Raw genomic sequence first — 21,833 nt, forward strand, 5'->3', positions numbered from 1 at the left:
ATTAAAAATTCGAGATTATTGATTCTAAATTGTAATAATGTGGAGTAATGATCCGTTTGGTTAACTCTTTAGAATCTCTATCTATTCTTGTCATTTTAAACCATTTATTTTGAATAGAAGTTCTAAAAGAATTAAGAACAATGACTATTACTTCAGATTATAATAAGTTAGGTATCAATATTCATAGATTTTTAGTTCAAGGACTAAAACTCCAATTCTTCCAAAGTGCAGGGACAATTGCTCAAATTTTCTCTTAATTATCCCTAAAAATTCGGACTTTCCTGGTAAAACCACTTCTTAATCATCCAATTCCACAAATAAATTTTCAATCCTAAATTAGAATATTCTTGTCTTCTACAATCAAACCCTATCTCAGCTACCACTTTCTTTCCTTATTTTTCCCTTTTGTAATTTGCATTTCACATTGCAGGAAAGATCTCCTGTTTTTTTTTTTTTTTTTTTTTTTTCTTTTCCACCATTCCTTTTCTCTGCGGTTTTTTTTTGTCTGAAAATATTTATTTTTCTACAAAAATAAGCCCACATAAAAGGAAAAATTATTTTCATTTTTTAATTTTTTATCTTTGAATATTTTTGGGTAGAGTTGATATTATTAATAGCAGAAACGAGACTTTGATGGCCATTACAAATGCTAGGTTTTTCGGGTGATGATTTTTTGTCCTAACTCATCTTTCATCAAATCTGTCAGCAACCTAGTTGTAGAATTCAAACAAATTGTTCAAATTTCAAAGCTTTTTCTTCTCTGACTGCAAAAGAAGACCAATACCATGGATTTGTAGCTGGTGGGTTTTTTCTTTGATTGCCAAATCCTCTCTCTCTCTCTCTCCTCTTTGTCTCTCCTTATCTTGATCTGACCCTCTGGAATCCCATACCTGAAAAGATGTTTGGGACTCAGAGCAAGAGAGACCTGTCCCTGGAATTCCAATCCCAGATACCAATCCTGAGACCCAGCATCCATGCCAGGAGGGCGAATCTGACAGTAAAATTCCAGGACCTTTATGGGTTTACAGTGGAAGGGAATGTGGACGATGTGAATGTGTTGAATGAGGTGAGGGAGAAGGTGAGGCAGCAGGGGAGGGTATGGTGGTCGTTGGAGGCAAACAAAGGTGCAAATTGGTACCTGCAGACTTCCATTTCTGAAGGGAACTTGAAGTCCTCCCTAAAGTTTTCAGCTTTGGCCAATGCCATCACTCTGAAGAAGCTGATTAGGAAGGGGATTCCGCCGGTGCTCCGCCCCAAGGTGTGGTTTTCGCTGTCCGGGGCGGCCAAGAAGAAGTCCACCTCGCCGGAGAGCTATTACGATGACCTGATCAAGGCCACTGAGGGCAAGGTCACCCCTGCCACCAGGCAGATTGATCATGTGAGTTTCTTAATTTGCCCCATCTTTTGGATTTTGCAATAGTGGGTTCTGGAATTTTTTTTTAATTTGATTTTATAGTGGTATGATTTTCTTGGGTTAAGCTTCCCTTTTGAGAGATTAAGTAATTTCAGGACCAATTTAGTAAAATATTTTTGATACTAGTGAGTAGTGATATTCTAATCTAAACTGCGGGGAGGGGAATTTGAGTTTGAGCGCATAGGGGGAGCACATCCGCTTTAGCCAATGTCGCAATGCCTGCGCCTGCGAATTTAGGAAAATATCAGCTATGCTAGAAAGTAGTAAACTTTTATGGATGATGTTTGGGGATGTTCAAGTTTGCAGGATATTTGTCTCTGCTTATACAAATCCATTGGGAAAATCTTTGGGAAGTAGGTTACTTTTTGCTCTAGTGCTAAGGGTTATAGCTTATTGGTTGTATCTGTATTGCCATTGAATTTCTTCCACTTTCTGCAATCCACTCATTGATGTATGTGCAGGACCTGCCCCGGACCTTCCCCGGTCATCCATGGTTGGACACCCCAGAGGGTCATGCTGCTCTCCGACGCGTCCTTGTTGGGTATTCGTTCCGTGATTCTGATGTTGGATACTGTCAGGTGGTTCTCCTAAAGCTTTCAAAATACACTTGAGGCATTCTTAAAGCTGTGTGATTATGATGAGCATAAATGTTCCGAACTGCAGCATGTTCAAGATTCTACTTCTGTTACTCGTAAATCATATTATTGTTTTTGTTCAGATTAAATTCAACCCTTCGATTGTTTATCCTTACGGCACCGTTCTTGTGTTTTACAGTTACTCTTCCTGTTTAAGTCCAATTGTTAACTACATGTTTTACATTGTTCACACTGGATCTATCTAGAAGCCACACCTCTTCTAAAAGAGAATATCCTCATCAAAGAAGTAACAAAAAATTGCATATACTTGAGTGGTTTCCGAAATACTTATTGTTACAGCAGCACCTTTTTGTTGTTTCCCCAGCCATCTCAACTCCTTACCTCACCAACTCCTGTTTTATGCCCCGCTCAAGTATGAGTTTTTGCTGCTGTGTTGTAAAATACTTGAAAGTTCATCTCCACTTATCTTAGTTGCTGCAGAGAAGATCTTATGTCAAGTATTTTTTCGAGATAATTATTTTGAAGCACCAAAGTTGGTCTGTCTTTGTCTGTATTTTCATATGAATTATTTCACTTTTGGCTATGGATGTTTACTTACCTGGAACGGCTCGACCTTCTTGGTGCAGGGCTTAAATTATGTTGCAGCATTGTTACTGCTTGTGATGAAAACAGAGGAGGATGCATTTTGGATGCTTGCAGTCCTCTTGGAAAATGTGTTGGTTAATGACTGCTATACAAATAATTTATCAGGATGCCATGTTGAACAAAGAGTTTTCAAGGAGTTCCTGGATAAAAAGTGCCCGAGGTACCTTCCTTTCACTGACTTTCCTGAAGTGTCTTATGTTTTACTTTCTATCTTTTAAAATCGGAAGCAAAATGCAGGATAGCGGCGCATTTGGAAGCAATGGAATTTGATGTCTCCCTTGTGGCCACCGAGTGGTTTCTATGCCTCTTTTCTAAGAGCTTGCCTTCTGAGGTTAAACCAAATCTCTCTCTCTCTCTCTAGAAACATGCTGTTAATTTCTGTGACTAACTATTGACTAACACTTCCATTGCTCTCTCTCGTTTTTTCTTTGAAGACTACTCTAAGGGTATGGGATGTCCTTTTCTACGAGGGGGCTAAAGTTCTATTTCATGTCGCTTTGGCAATCTTTAAGGTACAAGAAGTTTATACTTTGGCCTTTTCCATTGCTTGTATTTTGTTATGCAGATTTACTAGCTCTTGACATGAATACGGGAAAAGCTTGTCTGATTTTGTGATTTGCGATTGCAGATGAAGGAAGATGAGCTGCTTATATCCCATCATGTTGGTGATGTAATCAGTATTCTGCAGAAAACCACTCATCACCTATTTGATCCTGATGAGCTATTGACGGTAACGCATTTCTCTGCAGTTTCCTTTTTCCCCCCAAGGAAATATTTATTTTCGTCGTGCCAACCTTGTGTCAGTAAATGCATTAACGAAAAACTTGACTAACGTGAATATAAAAATAAATGTCATTCCCTATTTACGGATAACAGATCTGTCACAAATGATTAATTGATGTAAAAAGATAGGTTCACATAATTTTCCAAATCCGTGAATACCAGGTTCTGAAACGATTTTCCATCTAATATGACGTCCACACTATTGCAGGTGGCATTCGATCAGATAGGTTCAATGACAACCAACACGATATCAAAGCAAAGGAAAAAGCAAGAACCAGCGGTGATGAAAGAGCTCGATCAGAGAGTTAGAAGGCTAAATTCCCTAAAACTGGACGAGAAATAGCATTTGCTGCATCGAGCTGATCAAGCTGCAAAAATGTCGGGCACCCTGTTAGGGGCATTGTTCCCCTCGGGAAGAAAGAAACTGAAACTGTTGTCTCTCATCTGCGTTTCTGTAAGAACGAAACAACCAAGTAAGAGAGACTGCCTGTTGTGTATTAGCATGTTGTAGTAGGAGGTGATCGAATGTAAATTTGGAACTGTTACCATATACATGATTAGATACGCTGCAAATTCGGGCATTGACGTATTTTTATGCCCTGTAATTTTTGCTTCAACGTTGCTGTGTCTATAAATTTCATTGAATGAAATTCAATTTGTTGTAGAAAATTTATTCAACTAACAAAAAGAAACTACAAAAATGGTAATTTGTGGAATGCGGAAATGGTAATCTGTTAAGAACTCTTCTTCGGAAGATCCATGCAAGTGTACCGGTACGTAAATGCTCAAGCAGCGCTACGATCACAACCTTATGCGTCCCATACACTGCTAGAAATTTATTTGTCAATATTTTCGTAGGAATATCGAAAAAAATCAGAGAAAGGTTTGGAAATATATCGGAATAAACTCTTAAATCTTGGTGGAAATATTTGTATGTAAATTTGTTGATATGTTGATTCTAATATCAATATCGATACTAGTTGCTTCAATGAAAATGATGAAAATTATAAATTAGATGAAATATAAGAATTTCTTCAATATTTAACTGATATATTAGAAATATCGACGAAATTTAAGAACTTCTCCGGTGAAGTTTCTCCTTTTCATATCTTTTTCTGATAACATTCTGCACAAGAGTTTCTCCAGAACGATTTTTTTTTCTTGACAAAGAATAAAAAAAATATGAATTTTATTTTGCAATAAAAAAAAGAGGGATATTTTTCATTTTCCACAATTAAATAAAGAAAAACTCAAATCTCCCTCCGACCCTTCTCCTTCAATCCAAAAACCGTTACACTGAACACACCAGAATGCTCACTTTCTCCAAACCCACCCGCCGCCACCCTGCTGCCCATCATGCACCCAAAGCCCCGACCCACTAAACCCTCAAACCCGACCCGATGACTCAAAACCGGCCGTCTTGGTCCATCGATCCCGAGCTGGATGGGATCGACCTCGACCCCTCCGACTTCGCCGCCTCCGTCGCCCTCAAGAAAGTCCCCAACGGCGACGTTTTCGAGGCCTCACGTGCCGGCGATGTTGACCGCCTCGCGTACCTGTTGGACTCCGGAGTCAACGTGAACGCACGTGACCAGTGGGACTCGGTGGCACTCTACTACGCGTGCCTCGCCGGACACCTCGAGGCCGCCCGGATGCTGCTCGAGAACGGCGCCATATGCTCCGAGCACACCTTCGACGGCGACCGCTGCCACTACGCCGCACTTAATTTGAAGGTGCGGAAGCTATTGAAGGCGTTTGAGGCCAGGCCCCCGCCGCTGAACCCCTTACAGGCCGCCATAAGGGAGACCTTCTTGGGATGCGGGGCGAATAGGGCTTATTTGGAGCAGGCAGATGATGCCCACATTGAAATTTCAGGTATTTTGCTTGTTTATTGTGTGAATTGGTGCTTGCAATTGAATGGTTTGAAAATCGAAATGTTGGTTTCTAAATTGGAATGGGTCGGTTTCGAATTCCGCAAGAAGTAATGGGTTGGTTTCAAAAATTTAACAAGAAGTAATGGGTTGGTGTTAATTGTTAGCTGAGGGGGTTGTGAAATGCTTGCTTTTGAAATGTTGGCTATCTAGTAGTATCAATGAGGAGTAAATGGGTTACGAGAACTCTAGTGTAGGTAAGACAAAGAATTTCGTAGTTCATTTCTTGAGTCTTGGCCAATGTAGTGTGAGGATTGGCTTTTGTAAAACATAGTTAGCATGTAAAACATAGTTAGCATGAAGCTTGAGACACCCCTTTGTGTTCTTATTCAGTAGTGAAGAGTTGTTAAAGTATTCGTCTTTCTATTTTCGTTTCTGTTTTCGGAAATGTAAGGATAAGGAAGATGTCATTGGCTCTAACTTTCTGAAATCTAAATGTATTGATTAATGCTCTTCATTTTTCATTTATGTTAACGCCAGCCAGGACATGCTACTAAATAAGGTGTAAAAGTGTACGGCTTTCTGTTTTCGTTTCTGTTTTCTGAAATTTAAGGATAAGGAAGATGTCATTGGCTCTAACTTTCTGAAATCTAAATGTGTTGATTAATGCTTTTCGTTTTCATATATGTCAACGCCAGTCGGGACATGTTGTATAACATATTTTTCATTCACAAGCGATATGCATGTTAAGTGACACTGGGGCATTTGATGGTCCTGAGTAGGTTTTCAATCCAACGATGGGTCCAGTTTCAACTACTTCCCTCCAGATGTGATATTTTATGTTCAAGGTAGAGCCATCGAAGCTCACAGAGTCATCTTAAGTGCCCGTTCACCATTTTTCAGAAGAAAGTTTGTGACTGATTGGAAGCATCGCAAAGAAGTAAGATTTGCAAGGGAGAAATTGTCGTATCCTGCTTTATACAGTCTCATCCATTTCTTTTACTCGGACAGACTAGAGATTGCTGTAGATGATATGGAGGATGTTGTGAGGATCTGCAAAGTATGTAAATGTGAATCTTTACAAGGGATTCTAGAGAAAGAACTGATTCACCAAAAATATGCCGATTACAAATCATTAAGTGAGATAGACAGCTCTAAAAAACGGTTCATCTTACAAGGCCTGTTTCTTCCTGAAGAAGATCGGCTTCCTGCTTCCTTGCATAAGATCCTTCAGGTTTCTCTTGCTAATTCCACCCGGCAACCCAACCTAAACGATGGGGTTGAAGAATTAATATCTTGTGCTGGTACCATGCAAATCAATGATTTTGAAAATGATCTTGCGGATGTTTGTGTAAGAGTTGATAAAAAGAATTTCCGATGCCATCAAGTGGTTCTAGCATCAAGATCAGAATATTTTAAAGCAAGATTATCCCGTATGATGGACTTTCATGAAGGGAAAGATGATACGCCCATTGATACCCTTCCATGTCTTGAGGAACATGATTTGAGCACAGAAGCATTTGAGAAAATGATCGAGTATATGTAAGTATTCCTTTTTCTTTTTCCTGAAGGAGAATAATCATAGTGTCAGAAATGAATTAGAGTGTTATGAAGTAAATATACTCCAGGAATTTGGTATTTCAGCTATTTGTTTGATCAATACGATGGCCAGAAATTTAGTACCTAGTCAGCATTCTTGTACTGTTGGGCCATCAACTATGTTTTAGTTCTTTGGATTGTTTGTGTCAGGCAACTTATTTTGACTCTTTGGTTGGTTCAGGTACACGGACGAATTGAAGGATATAGACCCTGATCAGGTAGCTTAGATATTAATTGGAGCTTCTAGCATCAAAGAAATAATAGAAAATTAATAAAAAGCCCCTCACAACTTTTTTTATTCAAAAACGCTTAAAACAACTTGTTTTTATCACCTTTTTCTATTACAAAGGACTTTTTTTTTCAAAACCCTCATTAAGTGTGTTTCCCTTTTTTTTGTCTCTTAATAATTAGAGAAGTTGTCCAAGTGTTTTTTCGATAAAAAAAAGTTTTGTGAGGGACTTTTTATTAGTTCTCCAAAGAAATAATGGATCTTGTAACCTTATTGAAAAGAAAGTTTCTGTTATGTTTTTAGTCTAATAATCGTCGTCAACTGAGCAGGCCGGGGAATTATTTGATGCTGCTGCTAGATATTTACTGTTTCCTCTTAAACGTGCGGTAGCTGATGTACTACTGCCGCACCTGGAAGAGGCCGCACCTGGAGAACTGTGCCATTGGCTGCAATTGTCAGACATGTATGGTGCTCCTTCATCCCCTACTCCTATGATCGTTAGCCTTGAACTCAGACATGTTACAATCATATGATAATCACATTTGTGTGCAGGTATGATGTGCCGAAGATAAGGGAATTTTGCCTCGATACCATAGCTTGTAATTTTGAGGCATTTGCCGAAATGAGTGAGTTCCGAGCAATGCTGTTGACTCTGCCTCCACCATCCGGGGATTCATCATTGCGGACTACTGTTCCAAGCGCACCAGGAGCTGAAGTCAATACGGACCACTGCAACCTTCTCGATGACTTGCGAGAAAAATGGCTTGAAGCTGAAGCTGCTGAGCTTGACAAGAGAGACGAGAGTGCGTTAATTTTCGACAAACGCCTCGAGATGCTCATGGTTGTCGCAGAACGAGAAAAATCCGATGGTTTTGCCAACGACGGTATTCCTAATGGTCCTAGAACATCTTTATACCCTTATGCTACTGCCCCCATGTCAAGTGAACAAGAACATGAATACGTAGACTAGCCAATTTTGTTTCCTTTTCCATTTGATGGATGGAACATTTTTTTTTTTTTTTTTTTTTTTTTCCGAAAGGAAGAGTGGAAAGAAACATTATGAATAAAACATGTTTGTACATTTGTTTCTTTTGTATCTCTTGGTCGTCGGAGCATGTAATTCCATACATTTTTTTTTAGTTTTACAAATATAATTTGAGTGATTTTTTTCTTTCTGGGAAATTGGGTGATATGAAGATTTGACAATTCTCAATTGCTAAAGTGATCTAAATCTCTCAGCGAGATTATGCAGGTGGTGGATTCATTAATTAGGGTCTCTCTCTCTTTATCTCATGATTGTGGTGGTGGGGTGGTGATGATGGAGATAAAGGTGGCAGTCATAGTAAGGGTGGCAATGATGTTTATGGCAATGACGATGTCGGCGGCGGCGGCGATAGTGATAGTTTTGGCGGTGGGTATGGAGAAGATGGTCATGGTTAGGTGGTGGTGTAAGTAGTGATAATGATAATAGTTCATTAGCATTATGGTGGATGGTGAAGTATATCTTCATAGAATTGAGAAAAAAGAAATCTATTAAAATCTTTACTCAAAGTTCATCAAAATCCATGATCCTTTAAAATAAATGAAAATCACTGATAATGTCAAATTTAAAACATTAAATTAATATTTGATGGCTTATGTGGCAATTTGACATTTTTGTACAATTTTTTGATCCAACCGGTATGTCAAATAATAATGTCATTCTAAAATTTTTTAATCACTTTGTGGGGTCTATTAATGTAGGCAACCAATCAAATTCTGAAAATACACAACCACATTTATTATATTTCCATTAAATCTATTAAAAAAAAATATTAAATGGATTTGATAGCAGAAGGCTTTGCCTTCAATTGACTAAGCGCCACTTATTAAATTGAAGGCTCAGTTGGAGAAAGTTTGCTGTCAATTTTTAATGTTATATACCTATGTGTCAGTTTTGATATCTCATTTGGAGATACTCTAAAAAGTCTATATTAAATACACTTGAATTTAAGAGTAAAGAAAAGTGCATAATACAACTCCTTAATGTAGATTAAGGTAGAATATCGTATGTATTAAAAAAGAAAACCAATCAAAATCAAATGGCAACAATATCAATTAAAAAGAATAATAGTTTACAAAAAGTAAAAGAAAGGTGAACAAAAAATGATTTCTCTCTAATAAAAATTTACAAAACTCCTTCCTTTTACTTTTATGTGTTTTACAAGACACTTAACAAGAGAAAGTCTGATAACTGCAACCAAGTTTCCTCTTATTCCTCCTCTCTGGAAACAAAAAAACTGAAATGTGAAGGACTGGGGATATATCCTATCACCTTTCGTCATAAGTGCCCGTTTTTCCATTTTCGACCTTCGAGGGATTTTCGTGTTCTGTCTGTGGGGAGGTATGGTTTGAAGCAGCTTTGTCCATGGACAAATTAGAGACTGCACTTGCCAAAGCTGCTTCCTTCTCGCCATCAGCAGAAGCTGTAGGGGACCCGTCAGGAGTGGTAAGGTTTGATTCCGCCTCTCCTCCCGGTTGCTGCAGACTCCAGTACATGATGCTTGCAGTCAAAGTAAGCATCATCTTCTGGTTTACCTGGCATACCAGAGCACACTACGGTTAAATTTGGGTGTTTTCTTATACCAACTAATCAATAATCCGCTGAAGAAGGTAGGTTTGGGTTAAAACCAGTTTTCAACTGAATAATCAGTTTGAACATAAACAGAAACATATGAGAAATAAAAATGACTTAATCAGAGGCCAGACGGGACAGAAAGTACTCGATGTTTTCATATATTCGAGTCAAGATGAAACAGATGAGTATGTATAAATATTTTGATCAACTCTAATACTCATACCTCTATAATGTCCTCTGGTAACAAGAAAATGGAGCAACCTAGCTTTCTGGCCACACTGATTATATACGTTGCATTCAACTTCTTATCTTCCTCTGCAATATTGATGATAATGAAGTTAAAAACTTGAGTGGTAACAAGAAGAACATGGCGTAGGAGTGAAACGTTTCCCACTGTAATTATATATACATGTTCATGTCAAATTGTCGATCCCTACGAAGCCAAAAACCTGCTAGCTCGACACAATAACATTTTAGCAAGTACAATGTAATAAGTGTACAAACAATATTGTAAGAAAAAACCTTCATGGACAACAAAAATTAGCATACCAGTTTCCCCCTTTGTGGCAAGACTCCAATTCACCACCCTTGGCTCCACAGAACTAAGAAGCTCGAGGAAGAAGACTCCACTTGAGAGATTTTTATCCTAAATTTTGAAAGTTCAGTAAAAACAAAAACCAGAAATAAAAACTGAATCACCAACCATGGGATCAAAGCTGTCAGTGAAAACGGCTATTGTCAACTTAATTACCTTGAAACTCTCCACTTGGGAGTTTCTACCCGCCTTCTTAACTTTTTTGTTCGCCCAATTTAGAATGTCGGCGTCAGTAATCTCTTTACCCGCTTTATCTTGGGAGTGGGATCTCAAGTTTCTCAAGAGTTGAAGCATACTAAACCTCATCAACTGCCATAAAAATGCTGCAGAGGTAGAAAATTTGATAAGTTATCACTTACATCATAAAAAGTAAAAGGCCACGGCCGCAGTTTGTCTGCGCACAACCAGAAACAAAAACTTCGGTCTTTTATTTTTGTCAAGTCGATCAAAAAACGTATAGTTCTAAGAAAGTACCATAACTTTTAAGGTTTGCTTGGATGCAAAAATTGAATATTGTGGTCGTACCAAGATAGAACATTAAAGAAAAAAAAAACTCTTCAAACTTACCAAGTACGAGCTTCTTATTTCCTTGCACAATATCATTCCCTGCTACATTCACAAGGGAGAAATTTAATTGCTTTCCAATCTCTATAACTTGATTAGCGTTCTCGACTTTTCTAAATGGCATTTTTATCGGAGGCTTTGATGCCTTCTTCCAGTTGACTGATCCTGAAGAAATTTTGTCAAGCACTTCTAAAAGAACCCATCTGCACGCACAAGTGAGATGCATTAACCACAGGTCAACCAGGCACAACATGTATGTGCTTCGGGGTAAGTGTGAGAAGGAATTGAAAATCTCACCCATTTCTGACATCTTCAAAAAGATTATTGACATAGGTAGCAGTTCCAAGACTGTTAATCCACAGCCGGAAGCATCTCTCTTCTCGAGAAGTTTCAGCATCATCTGTCATCATCTCAGCAAAGGACATTTTTTTACTATCAGCAGACAGGCCATTTCTGCAATAAGAACGCCACACAGGATTAACACAGCATAATTAATTTGCAATAGAGAAAGCCAGATTTGCTAGCTCAAACTAAAGCACTTGTGAAATACTGTTTCTTGCCTGTGCTGGAAAATTTGTGCAACAAATGCAAGGTTAAGATTTGGTGAGCCCTCAACAATGTCTTTCGGAGTAAGGTATCTTTTGCAATCCAATTTCTCTGCTTGCTCAAGAACCAGGTTTGCTCTTGCTGTAGGATCTTTCATATCCAAGGCAGCGGGGCCCGAGTGCTCTGGTGCAAGAGCATTAAGCAGGTAAGCATAAGCCTCTCCATCCTGAAAATGTGTTGAGATTATTACATGATCATGAGGACAAGAAAAAACTCAACAGACTTTAAAACAAAAAGAAATCATGTCGGAAGTTTTCTGAAGAATATTGTTTTTATTTATAAGCCAGCAACAAATTCTAGTTGCAAGAGTGTCAAATAAGATACGATGTATATATAATACATATAAAATCTTCTTCCTCCTAATTGATAATCTAGTGATCAGTTTACTGGAAACCAGAAGTACAATTGTAACACCAATGCTATTTGGTTTATGCATAAAATGCTTATAATTACTAAAGTGGTCAACTTGCTCTTACCTTTACATCAGAAGAAAAGTTTGTGACTTGCTTTTCGTAGCCAGCTTTCTTCAGATGAAAATTCATCCATTTTAGTAGAACCTTATCGGGTGGCAGACCCAAGAGCTCCTCTACATCCTGTCCACTAGCACAATAGCTCAGGTAAGTTTGTGTGTTCATCCACAAACATAGCAAAGTGTAAATTGAGATCATCCACCCTTATTCAACGGAGGATAAAAGGGAAACAAATAAACAAGTTTGACCTGGCTGTCATCCACCAATTCCACGAGTTGTGGAGTTTTCTTCAGATTGAGATCAGCTAACAGTTGAATCTGATATTGCCACCACATGAAAAAACAAGTTACAGATTAAGCCTGGACAGCCCAAATCTTGAATCATTGTGGTTTCTATGACCTAAAAGACACAAGAAAAAGGCAAAAAAGATTTCGTATAGCATACCTTGATTATTTGAGAAATCAAGCCAAGTACAAGATGGGGCTGCAAATTATGAATAAGGAGAAAACGAGCTAACTCAGGACAACAGGAAAGTAACAATAAAATTCCAATAGGTAGCTGGCAGTGTTCAACTTACTCTTGCTTCAACCAAGTCCTGTGTGCCAATATTAACTACAGTACAGCCGATAGCCTTTGCAGAATTAAGACAAAGGGTATGGTTCTCATTCCTCTCCCACGGATTAAGGACTGCTTTAGTGTTGATAGCTCGCTCATCTATAGTCCCAGGAACAGCTATATTGATAAGCTTACTACATCAAGAAACTAAAATAATTAAGAAACTTGAATATATCAGCTGACTCTACTGAGTAGAAAATTATTCAGTGGTTCTGGCTCCCCTACCAGAGTAGTACTCCATCTTTTGCAAGATCAAATAGAGCATTTGTAGATGGATCCAAAGGAAGATACTTCTTCAAGAACGGATCTTCTGCCAGGTAGCCATTAATGTGGGCAACATAAGAAGACTTCTCAGAAGTATTAATTGCGTGGTGAACCGTTGTTGTGGTTGCCTTGAGAAAGGAAGATTGTTTTGAACCACCAGATTTTGCATTTGCACGCGCTTGCAAATTCAAATGTGCCTGCCATTTAGCAAATCTCATTCCATTGTGTCTAACAAGTATCAGAAAATGATGTACAGTCATAAGGAACAAAACTGAAAATGCATGTTCAATAATCTCATTTAAATGAAGGAGAAATGGAAGACTTTGCTCCATACTCGAAAACTCACCCGAAGATAGGACTCAAAATCAGTATCTTCGCCAGTGTCCTTGCCCGACTCCAACAAGATTGATTTAATCTCATCTTCATTAAACATTTCACTGAAAGCCTTCAATTTCGCAAAAACAGGCGGCAAATCTCCCAATGTGACTCGACCAGACTGATTCCTTATCGAAAGAAACTAAAACCAATGCAACCAATTCCACATATCACCACAAAATTGCCAAATGATCATATAATTTCTCCAAAATAACATATACAGCTTAAAAATTGAACAAAAAACAAAATGCATATATTTGTTAACAAATAGAAAAAAGCTTACTTTCGATTTGAGGGTGCGAAGCTCGACTTGAGTGAATTGGCTCTGCAGCCATGTGTCAGAAACAATAACTCCTTCAAACGCAGACATGTTCCCCTTTGTGCCAAATTCCCGGTACAAAAAAACTCAAACACTGAATTCCCAGAAATAAAAATCACATATTTCAATCTTCAAATATCCATAAAGATCACAACGTTCGACATTTTAGCATGGAATTATTTATCTGGCAACAGCAGAAACACAAACTAGATCGATATATGAAGAGAACCCAATTGAGGAATCATATCACAGATGTAAACTACCATGCACGTCGATCAAAAAACGCGTTTTTAAGATTGACCCAGCAATCTAATCGTACAGTAACGGACATAAACCAACAAAAGAATCAAAACCCACGTTCGGGAATGGGGCGTACCTGACGGACACTCAGAAAACAAAACCGAAATTGATGGACTTTCTCATTGTTTCTGCAGAAGGTTGGATGTTCTTCAGAGAGAGAAAGAGAGAGAGAGAGAGAGAGAAATATTTGTGTGTAGATTTGATGAAAGGGAAGAACCGAAAGTGAGAGAAGGAGAGAAAAACGTGTAGGCGAAAGGACGCGCGGAGAGCCAGGCGGAAGGCAAGTTAGATTAGGAAAATGAAAGAAGCAGAGGAGATGCAATGTCTCTGTATAAGGAGTGTGAGAATGTCTAATAATATTTTGAGGGAAAAGGGAACACAAAAACCCATTCATTTTCCCTGGGAACGTCTGTTTGGCATCTTCTATAAATTTCAAATACTTTATTGTGCTTCCTCATAAGTAAACACATTAGTGTGAGCACTGTCGTATGTCGGAAAGTTACAAAATTTTACAATGGTCAGTAAAGAGTTTGATCACATTGGTTGCTTGTTGATTTAGGGATCATTTGATAACTATTTTATTTTTAATTTTAAATTTTTTGTCAGTATTCAGTTTAAAAAAAATAAAATAAAAAACTGAAAACAAAGGCCAAATTTTGAACAATTTTAATTTTTGTAAAAACTTAAACTGAAAGGAGTCACTAAATAAGATTTCAATTTTCAATTTTAAAAAAGTGAAAACTAAAAACAAAATGATTCTCAAACAATAAGAATTCAAAACAAGATTTCATTCATACCACATTTACATATATTACTCCTTTATTTGAATGTCTAGTGAACTTTTAACTCGTTGTGGGCCTTCCGTTGGGGCCCACTATGCCGAAAGCGAGAGAAACCCCATTTCTCTCTTTCCTTTTTTACACCCCACGTCGCCACACAGGAGAAACATGAGAATGTAAAAAAGAGGATCCTATCAACCTATTCCGCCATAGGATAATAAGCTCATGAGCTTAGTCTTACTTCACCGTAGTTTGAAAAGGCAGGTGGTGTCATAAGCAAAAGTAAGGGCAGGTTCATAGCATGACTCGTGGTTGGAGATATATCCCATCTCCCCAAGTTATCTCCCTAGTCTCATAATGAGTGTGATACTGAGATGAGAATATAAACTCGGTGACATCTGAAGATGGGAAAATATACTTCGTGACACACAAGTCTTTCTCCTCTTTAAGATCAATTTAGCGAGCAATGCTTAATCATTTTTCTACGCAACATGTTTCTCAATGAGACACAGTGAAAATCTGTGCTACTTTCAGTTGCATAACTGCTCAGAAGAAGCAAAAAACAGTAGGCGATCCCCAAAACATGAAAAATCTCACATATATTTATGTATAACTTGTAAGCCAAGCAACACAATATTTAAGTTAAAAGTACAATCATTTTTCACTGCATAAAGAGCAGCAGATCAAACAAAATCCCATTTACTCAGGTAATAAAAGAACTCAAATTCTCATACACAGAGATATTCGGTACCACATATGTCCACGAAAAAATAGTTTCAAATCAAGCAATCGAACGAAAATAACTGAATCGACCCTCGTAACATAACTTAAAAACAATGTTCGATCAAAGGTAAAGTCTCTCACAAGATCAAAGCCAGGCCACCTGAGACTGCCAAAAGCAAGTGACCCCAAATGCCCCAGCTGATACTCCTGTCAGACGAAGATTTTCCCGGTGAAGATCCTCGAGATGAGCCTCCGTCAGCGGTTGGAGCATCTGCAGCTGGTGCAATGTCAGGAGCTGGTGCTGGAGCTGGGGTTGGAGGAATGTCAGTACCAAAGATTGCCTCGGGTAGAAGAACCTTGTCAACTTGGTAAACTGCAACAGGATCTGTCGAGTACACGCTGCTGCTCACTTTTGTGTTTGACCATCCTGAGGTAAGGTGCGGAGAGCCTGAAGCATCAGTGAAGTTCAAAGTGTAATCTCCGCCGGCAAAGGTAGGAATCGGGCTTGATTCACTGAGGTTTTTGAAGTCAGCTAGAGTGTAGTAATGCGGCAAGGCATGGAATAAGATGACGGACTTGAGCTGGTCAGCGGTGAGATTGGACAAAGAGGGCTTCTTAAGAGCTGTGAAGGCACTGTCACTTGGGACAAAGATAGTGATGCCTTCCTCGGTTTTGTTGGCTTGGTCTTGGAAGGTCTCAAGCACTTTGGTAGACTGAAGGTAGTTAAGGAAGGTGTGGAAGGGGCCGGCCACGGTGAGTAAAGCCGTGAGGTTCACGAAATCTGGCGCTGGGGCTGGGGCTGGGGCTGGAGTAGGGCTGAAAGAGGGAGAGGGAGGTTTGGCTTTTTGAGCATATGCTGCTGAAGAACACAGAAGCAGTAGCATGCAAACCACAGGAAGTTCCATTTCGTCCAAAAATCTTGATAGTACTATTTGGTATGGTAAACACTCTCCAAACTCCTGCAATAATAAATTCCAAATAGTGAATTAAAATCTCAGTTTAACAAGACATGCAAGGTGCTAAAATACCAATTAACCACTGCTATGAAACAAATGCCAATTAATCAGAGTGTGAATAGTAGAAACTCTTCAGTTTACTCCAAGATCCAAATTTTTCACCTTTCCATTGCACTAGAACTAATTTTCCACAAAAACCAGTTTTCTAACTCTTGGAAAGAGTAAGAAAAACACAATGAGCCAGATCTTGATTTACAGTAAAAATATTTGTAAAAACAGGATAATTAACCATTAAAGATCTAATGGATTACACTGAAAGAACAGATGCAACAGTAAATGAAGCTGCAATGCAGAAACAAGAAATGCAGGTGAAAATAATTTAGAAAATGACCCAATTCCCTGTTTGTGAACCCAGAAAATAAATTAAAAAATGGGAAAAAAGAAGAAGATCAAAACTTCAGTTTCTATGAAGCAATGATTCACCTTTCCCACACTCACTAGAGGTTTCTCAGTAAAACCCAATTCAACAAATCACTAGAAGAACAAGAGGAAAGACTCCACATTCAAACAATGCACACCAACATATTAGGTAGATCAGTTCAAATCAGAATAATACATCACAGCATATCAGAGAGATACACACACACATACAATAACACTTAATACAACAGATAATGAAGTAAAGCAGTAAACTTTCAGAAGCTCAAAGAAGTGTAATTGAACACACAAAATCCTGAAAAAAAAATAGTGGCACTGACCTCTCAGAGCAGAGGAACTTAGAGAGAATGGAGGTTGGGAATGCAATTAAAGAGTGAAATGTGATGAGGGTATATAAGGTGAGAGATGGGGGGTTTTGTTGGTGAGATAAAAACCAAAGAAAATGTGGGAGTGGGGAATGGAACCGGCTGGTGCAACGGTGGTGGTGGTGTGAAGAGATGTAAAGATGGAAAGTGTGGGGTAATGCTTAGCAAACTGAGGATGCTTCTTAACATGTACAAGTACTTTAATTGGGATGACTTTCACGTACAAGAGGGAGAGAGAGAGAGAGAGAGAGAGAGAGAGAGAGAGAGAGAGAGAGAGAGAGAGAGAGAGAGAGAAAGAGAGGTAGGGTGGGATTTCTAAATCACTTCATCTAATCAGTTTTTAAATGCATTGAAAACTTTCTCCTACATTTTCTCATTAAACTATCGTGTCATGCTACTTTAAGCTACGTTAGCAACAAGTTTCGTTCATAATTATTTATTTATATTAGCGCAAGTTAATAATTTACACTATCCATCATCGCAAAAATGAAAAAAAAAATTAATTCAGTGCCGACCTATATTAGGGGATGCAATCCAATGTTCCCATGAGGAAATGCTCAATTCCTTGAGCCCCCAATTCAGTTTTTCTCATACGTTGCATCTCAGCTAATGTAAGTTGTTGATTATGCTCAATAGTAAGAGCACCAAGAACTCGTCTTGGCTAACATTCTTTTTATTTCATGGGGATATTAGTATCATATTAGTTGAACAATATTAATTGTGTACACATAAAGACCTATTTTTTGTATTTGTGTTGTGTCTTCGCGTCATAGGACATGTTGACACCCTAGTTTGAGCAGTTGCTTATGCTTTGTAACTGGGTTTTTCTGTTCTCTCACTCTTTGCTTGAGTAACTTGTTGGTATTTACTTGGGTGGTAAATTATAGGGTAGGAACTAGGAGAAGGACAAAGTAACTAACTTTTACTGTATCAACCAACTCCAAGCAAAGGAATGAGTATGTAGAAGTACTTCTACATCCATTGACATCAAGTCCTTGGTAATGCAGATGAAGTGGATGTGAGTCGAAAAATGTGCATATTTGCCTCTTTTTGTTTAAAGGTTTGATTTGTTGAAAGGATACACATGGTCATATTGAAAAAAGAGATTCTCACTTCTTTACCTTTTGTTGGATTTCATTTTTCTAGCTCAAGTTTTGATGATTAATTACTTTGAAGCAAAAGAAACTGTAAAAGTAAAACTAAAGTATAAGTAATGGTTCAAATTCAGTAAAAAAATGAAGGCATTTCAGCTATAATAGTCTTAGAGATTGGCATAATTCCTCAATTTAGTACATGAGATTTGAAATCAATATAAGTGATTCCTGAGTTCGTCTACCAGCAATTATTTTGGTCATTCCGTGAAAAAATCTTTGTTAAATAAGAACAAAAAAAAAATACAAACATATCCTCAATTTAATAAACAATGGCCAAAATGATTTGACAAAAAACTAGGGTTTTTGTCATTTTAATTTTATTTACCAGAGATTTTTCATAAAATGACAAAAATGATTAATAGTGGACAAACTTATGGACTAATTCTATCGATTTTAAATCTAACGGACCAAAATGAGAATCTAAGTCAATCTCATGAACAATTTTGGCTAAAAAAACCAAAATGAAATATGTATAGTTCAAGCAACAATTGTTAGGTCAACGCTTATTTTTTGTTACATTAATCAAATACACATCCTAATTAGGACTCACTACTCGCTGTCTCATTACTTGAACCCCAAACGATGGCAAGAAAAACGAGTCTGAAAAACTTGTACGATGCGTGATCTTAATCTCATAGTGAGAAGCAAGAGGTTTGTAAATCAATAGTTAAGAACGTTTATCATCACACTCGAAGTCCAGCGTTCGGATCTTTTCTCCTATTTGGACCAACAGGCATCGGCTGTCCGGTTGTTCCAAATTTCCCCGGTGTCAACTGGTACCCAATGATTCGGCAAACACGCGCACTCCCGCACGAGAAACTACCGCCACGCCGTAAATATTGGCGACCCATTACACAAGAAAATACGATGCTGTTTCGCCGCCGACAGAGACCACGCGACACATGCCCAAGATTAGGCATCTATACAAACATGATAAAATAATGAGACCCTAAAATCATTATTAATCTCTCGTCCAAAATAATATAATCATCTTAATCTATTACATAATCATAATTATTTTAATTTTGTTTTAAAGGAAAAGTTATTACTAATTGTGTTGTATATTAATAGCTGACTTTTTAACTAAAATAATCTCTGAGATTGTCATAACTTCTCATTTTGGTTCGTGACGTTTGAAATCAATAAAACTGGTTTCCGAGTTGTCCACAATTCAATCCTGTTAGTCATTTCTTGAAAAATCTTTGTTAAATAAGGATCAGAATCACAAAAATACACTCAATTTAATAGGCAATGAGCCAAAATGATTTGACAAAAAATGAGATTATTTTTGTCATTTTTCCTTATTTAACTGTGATTATTCGCGGAACAATCAAAATGATTAACGGTAAATAAACTCAAAGACGAGCTCTATCAATTTTAAATTTCAAGGATTAAAGTGAAGAGTTATACCAATTTCAAAAATCATTTTAGCTAAAAAAAACCTTAATATCAAGATGATCAAACCATCGCCATCATTGAACAAGAGAAAAGTAATCGATACTCTATTATTGTAATAACTTTTCTAATATTCAGATTAGCATTAACCAACTCTTATCTGATAATATTTTTTTTTATTTTTTTTTTTATAAAGATTTCAACAATTTACTCACATTGCGACTGCAAAATACCACAATTAGATATCAAACTCATTCTAAACGTATATCTGTATATCATCTTCGTCGCAACTATGTATCGAAATTGTAAAACACATTGTTGATTTACTATTGCGATCCGATTTACCAAGCTAGAAATAATAAATATATTTAATTTTTTAAAATGTAATCACTTTAAACTGGTAGATTAAGTCTTAGATATTTAAGAGGCATGTGAAACCCATTGGTATTTGCGGTCAAATCAGGTAGTTTATTTTGTTAATCATTTTAAGAGGTGTGGGATTTGTCTTCTACTTGGGGAAAGGTGTGATGGCAATTTTTAATCACACCAATTAGTTGGCTACGAGCAGTGTTTTTGCACATGATCCTCGTTTAATTAACTAACCAACATTGTAATCTCAACTTTTTAAAATTGTTTTTTTTTATTTGAGTCACATTCTAAATTAAATCTAATAAATTATAAAGAGAAAGATTCCAACATAAATATAAGAGGCAAACTTGCTTAAGGAATTGGGTTTAAATCTAATTGTCTATTTATGATAATTTTATTGAATCATGAATAGAAGACCAAATCGTCTTTTTAACAAAGAGAGTTCTCATAATATAATAGGGATCAATATTATAAATACGAGGAGAGTTTCATGAGTTTCGGCCTCTTCAAATATTTAGAAAGCAACTACAAATAATCCATAAGCTAGTTAATAATTAATTTTCTTTTGACCCTACTTGTTCGGATGGGTGTTCACCCCAAAGTGCTCCCGGATTGCATGCATACATTCATAAGTAACTTAGTGCTACACGGCAAGTGAAGAAAAGAGAGAGGTTGTACCAAGAAATGGAGAAGATAAGGTCATCCCAAGGTAAATTCTATTTATAAGTCCTTAGCGCAAGTATTAAGCAAGTAAACTACCTTTAAATCAATGATTTTATCACACTTTGAAAGGAAGGTATCCATCCTAAATGCAAGGACAGCTCCTATTGGCAGAAGATGTTAACCTAGTAGAAGGCGTGTGGAGGAAGACTTCTAGTCTCATGTTGGTTAGGATATTATATTCGTCATCTTGCACTTAAGTTCAAATCCCTTTATATGTAAATTAGAGCAAATAAAAGTGAAGGCTTATTAGTTGAATTACCTCATGAAACTGCCATTTAGTCTCAATTTACACTTTAAAACTGGTTTTGTCTCACTTTGCCTATAAAACTGCCTTTTTCTACTCGTTTGGTCTCATTTCACCCAATTTCATTAAAGAAACGTTAAATTCAAGCCTAATAAATCATTAAATTCAAGTCTAATAAATCATTAAATTCCTTTATCTTCTTTCATAAACCCTAATTTGTTTCGCAAAGAAGATCATTCAACTAAACTGAAGGGCTGGATGGAGGCAAGACAAAGAGCTGTTGTAAAAAGTGAAATGTCCAAAATACCCTTGAATTTAATGTTTCTTTAATGGAGTGGAGGTGAAGTGAGACCAAAAGAGTTGAAAATAACAGCTTCAGGGGGCAGAGTACAACAAAACTGGTTTCGAGAAGTAAATTGAGACTAAATGGCAATTTCAGGAGGCTATCCATTCAGTTAATAAGCCTTCAAGTGAATTAGAACATATCTTAGTCAAAAGCCCTACTCTCACGTTGGTTTGGCTAAAGTCTAAGCAAGGTCTGCATCCTAAGCATCAATTAACATGGACCTGGTTGCATTTTCCAACTAAATTAAGCATAAATTGCTTGCATTTCTCCATTTGGTAGGAAGAAAGTAGAAAAACAATGGCGAAGTCAATAAACATTGAAAGTGGACAAGAATATGAGGGATGAGTGAAGAGGTGGGAAGAAGATGGTGGGTTATTGTCAGAGTGCAGAAAGCAGATAGGATGCCCTAATCAAGCTGATTCAGGCAAATCTCTTTCTGATAAAACAATGGCAGTTCCTTTCAGTTGTGGTTATTCATC

General features: G+C 37.4%; 4 protein-coding genes across 4 annotated transcripts; 2 read left to right on the top strand and 2 right to left on the bottom strand.

The window, feature by feature from the left end:
* The first annotated feature begins 327 nt into the window (after positions 1-327).
* LOC137708198 (uncharacterized) lies at positions 328-4,107 on the top strand. Its single transcript, XM_068447218.2, has 7 exons — positions 328-1,378; positions 1,876-1,992; positions 2,637-2,815; positions 2,893-2,986; positions 3,090-3,167; positions 3,284-3,385; positions 3,647-4,107. Exons 1-7 carry the CDS (start codon positions 899-901, stop codon positions 3,779-3,781), a joined length of 1,185 nt encoding a protein of 394 aa, XP_068303319.2. The 5' UTR covers positions 328-898; the 3' UTR covers positions 3,782-4,107.
* A 436-nt stretch (positions 4,108-4,543) lies between these two features.
* Positions 4,544-8,319, top strand: LOC137708517 (ankyrin repeat family protein). Its single transcript, XM_068447613.2, has 5 exons — positions 4,544-5,313; positions 6,092-6,851; positions 7,090-7,126; positions 7,467-7,600; positions 7,690-8,319. The coding sequence occupies exons 1-5, from the start codon at positions 4,839-4,841 to the stop codon at positions 8,105-8,107; spliced, it is 1,824 nt and encodes a 607-aa protein (XP_068303714.2). The 5' UTR covers positions 4,544-4,838; the 3' UTR covers positions 8,108-8,319.
* Positions 8,320-9,214: 895 nt separating this feature from the next.
* LOC137709532 (fimbrin-5-like) lies at positions 9,215-14,036 on the bottom strand. The gene is made up of 15 exons (XM_088688720.1): positions 13,939-14,036; positions 13,527-13,656; positions 13,215-13,385; positions 12,830-13,065; positions 12,567-12,738; positions 12,434-12,472; positions 12,238-12,306; positions 11,996-12,112; positions 11,474-11,685; positions 11,211-11,366; positions 10,917-11,116; positions 10,506-10,672; positions 10,304-10,400; positions 9,978-10,069; positions 9,215-9,714 (listed from the first exon to the last, which is right to left on the bottom strand). Exons 2-15 carry the CDS (start codon positions 13,611-13,613, stop codon positions 9,448-9,450), a joined length of 2,082 nt encoding a protein of 693 aa, XP_088544846.1. The 5' UTR covers positions 13,614-13,656; positions 13,939-14,036; the 3' UTR covers positions 9,215-9,447.
* A 1,189-nt stretch (positions 14,037-15,225) lies between these two features.
* Positions 15,226-17,294, bottom strand: FLA7 (FASCICLIN-like arabinoogalactan 7). The gene is made up of 2 exons (XM_068489310.2): positions 17,079-17,294; positions 15,226-16,323 (listed from the first exon to the last, which is right to left on the bottom strand). Exon 2 carries the CDS (start codon positions 16,267-16,269, stop codon positions 15,502-15,504), a length of 768 nt encoding a protein of 255 aa, XP_068345411.2. The 5' UTR covers positions 16,270-16,323; positions 17,079-17,294; the 3' UTR covers positions 15,226-15,501.
* Positions 17,295-21,833: the final 4,539 nt, after the last annotated feature.

This window comes from Pyrus communis, chromosome 17 (assembly GCF_041283825.1).
Source record: "Pyrus communis isolate YQ-2024b chromosome 17, ASM4128382v1, whole genome shotgun sequence".
Lineage (NCBI taxonomy): Eukaryota > Viridiplantae > Streptophyta > Magnoliopsida > Rosales > Rosaceae > Pyrus > Pyrus communis.

Excerpts from the sequence above, each read along its gene's own strand:
- LOC137708198 (XM_068447218.2), top strand. The coding sequence starts at position 899 with ATGTTTGGGACTCAGAGCAAGAGAGACCTGTCCCTGGAATTCCAATCC. Across the intron at positions 2,987-3,089 it reads CTAAGAGCTTGCCTTCTGAG|ACTACTCTAAGGGTATGGGA; the intron begins GTTAAACCAAAT and ends TTTTCTTTGAAG. Across the intron at positions 3,386-3,646 it reads ATCCTGATGAGCTATTGACG|GTGGCATTCGATCAGATAGG; the intron begins GTAACGCATTTC and ends ACACTATTGCAG.
- LOC137708517 (XM_068447613.2), top strand. The coding sequence starts at position 4,839 with ATGACTCAAAACCGGCCGTCTTGGTCCATCGATCCCGAGCTGGATGGG. Across the intron at positions 5,314-6,091 it reads TGCCCACATTGAAATTTCAG|GTTTTCAATCCAACGATGGG; the intron begins GTATTTTGCTTG and ends GGTCCTGAGTAG. Across the intron at positions 6,852-7,089 it reads GAGAAAATGATCGAGTATAT|GTACACGGACGAATTGAAGG; the intron begins GTAAGTATTCCT and ends TGGTTGGTTCAG.
- FLA7 (XM_068489310.2), bottom strand. The coding sequence starts at position 16,269 with ATGGAACTTCCTGTGGTTTGCATGCTACTGCTTCTGTGTTCTTCAGCA.
- LOC137709532 (XM_088688720.1), bottom strand. The coding sequence starts at position 13,613 with ATGTCTGCGTTTGAAGGAGTTATTGTTTCTGACACATGGCTGCAGAGC. Across the intron at positions 12,473-12,566 it reads AGGACTTGGTTGAAGCAAGA|CCCCATCTTGTACTTGGCTT; the intron begins GTAAGTTGAACA and ends CATAATTTGCAG. Across the intron at positions 12,113-12,237 it reads AATTGGTGGATGACAGCCAG|GATGTAGAGGAGCTCTTGGG; the intron begins GTCAAACTTGTT and ends GCTAGTGGACAG.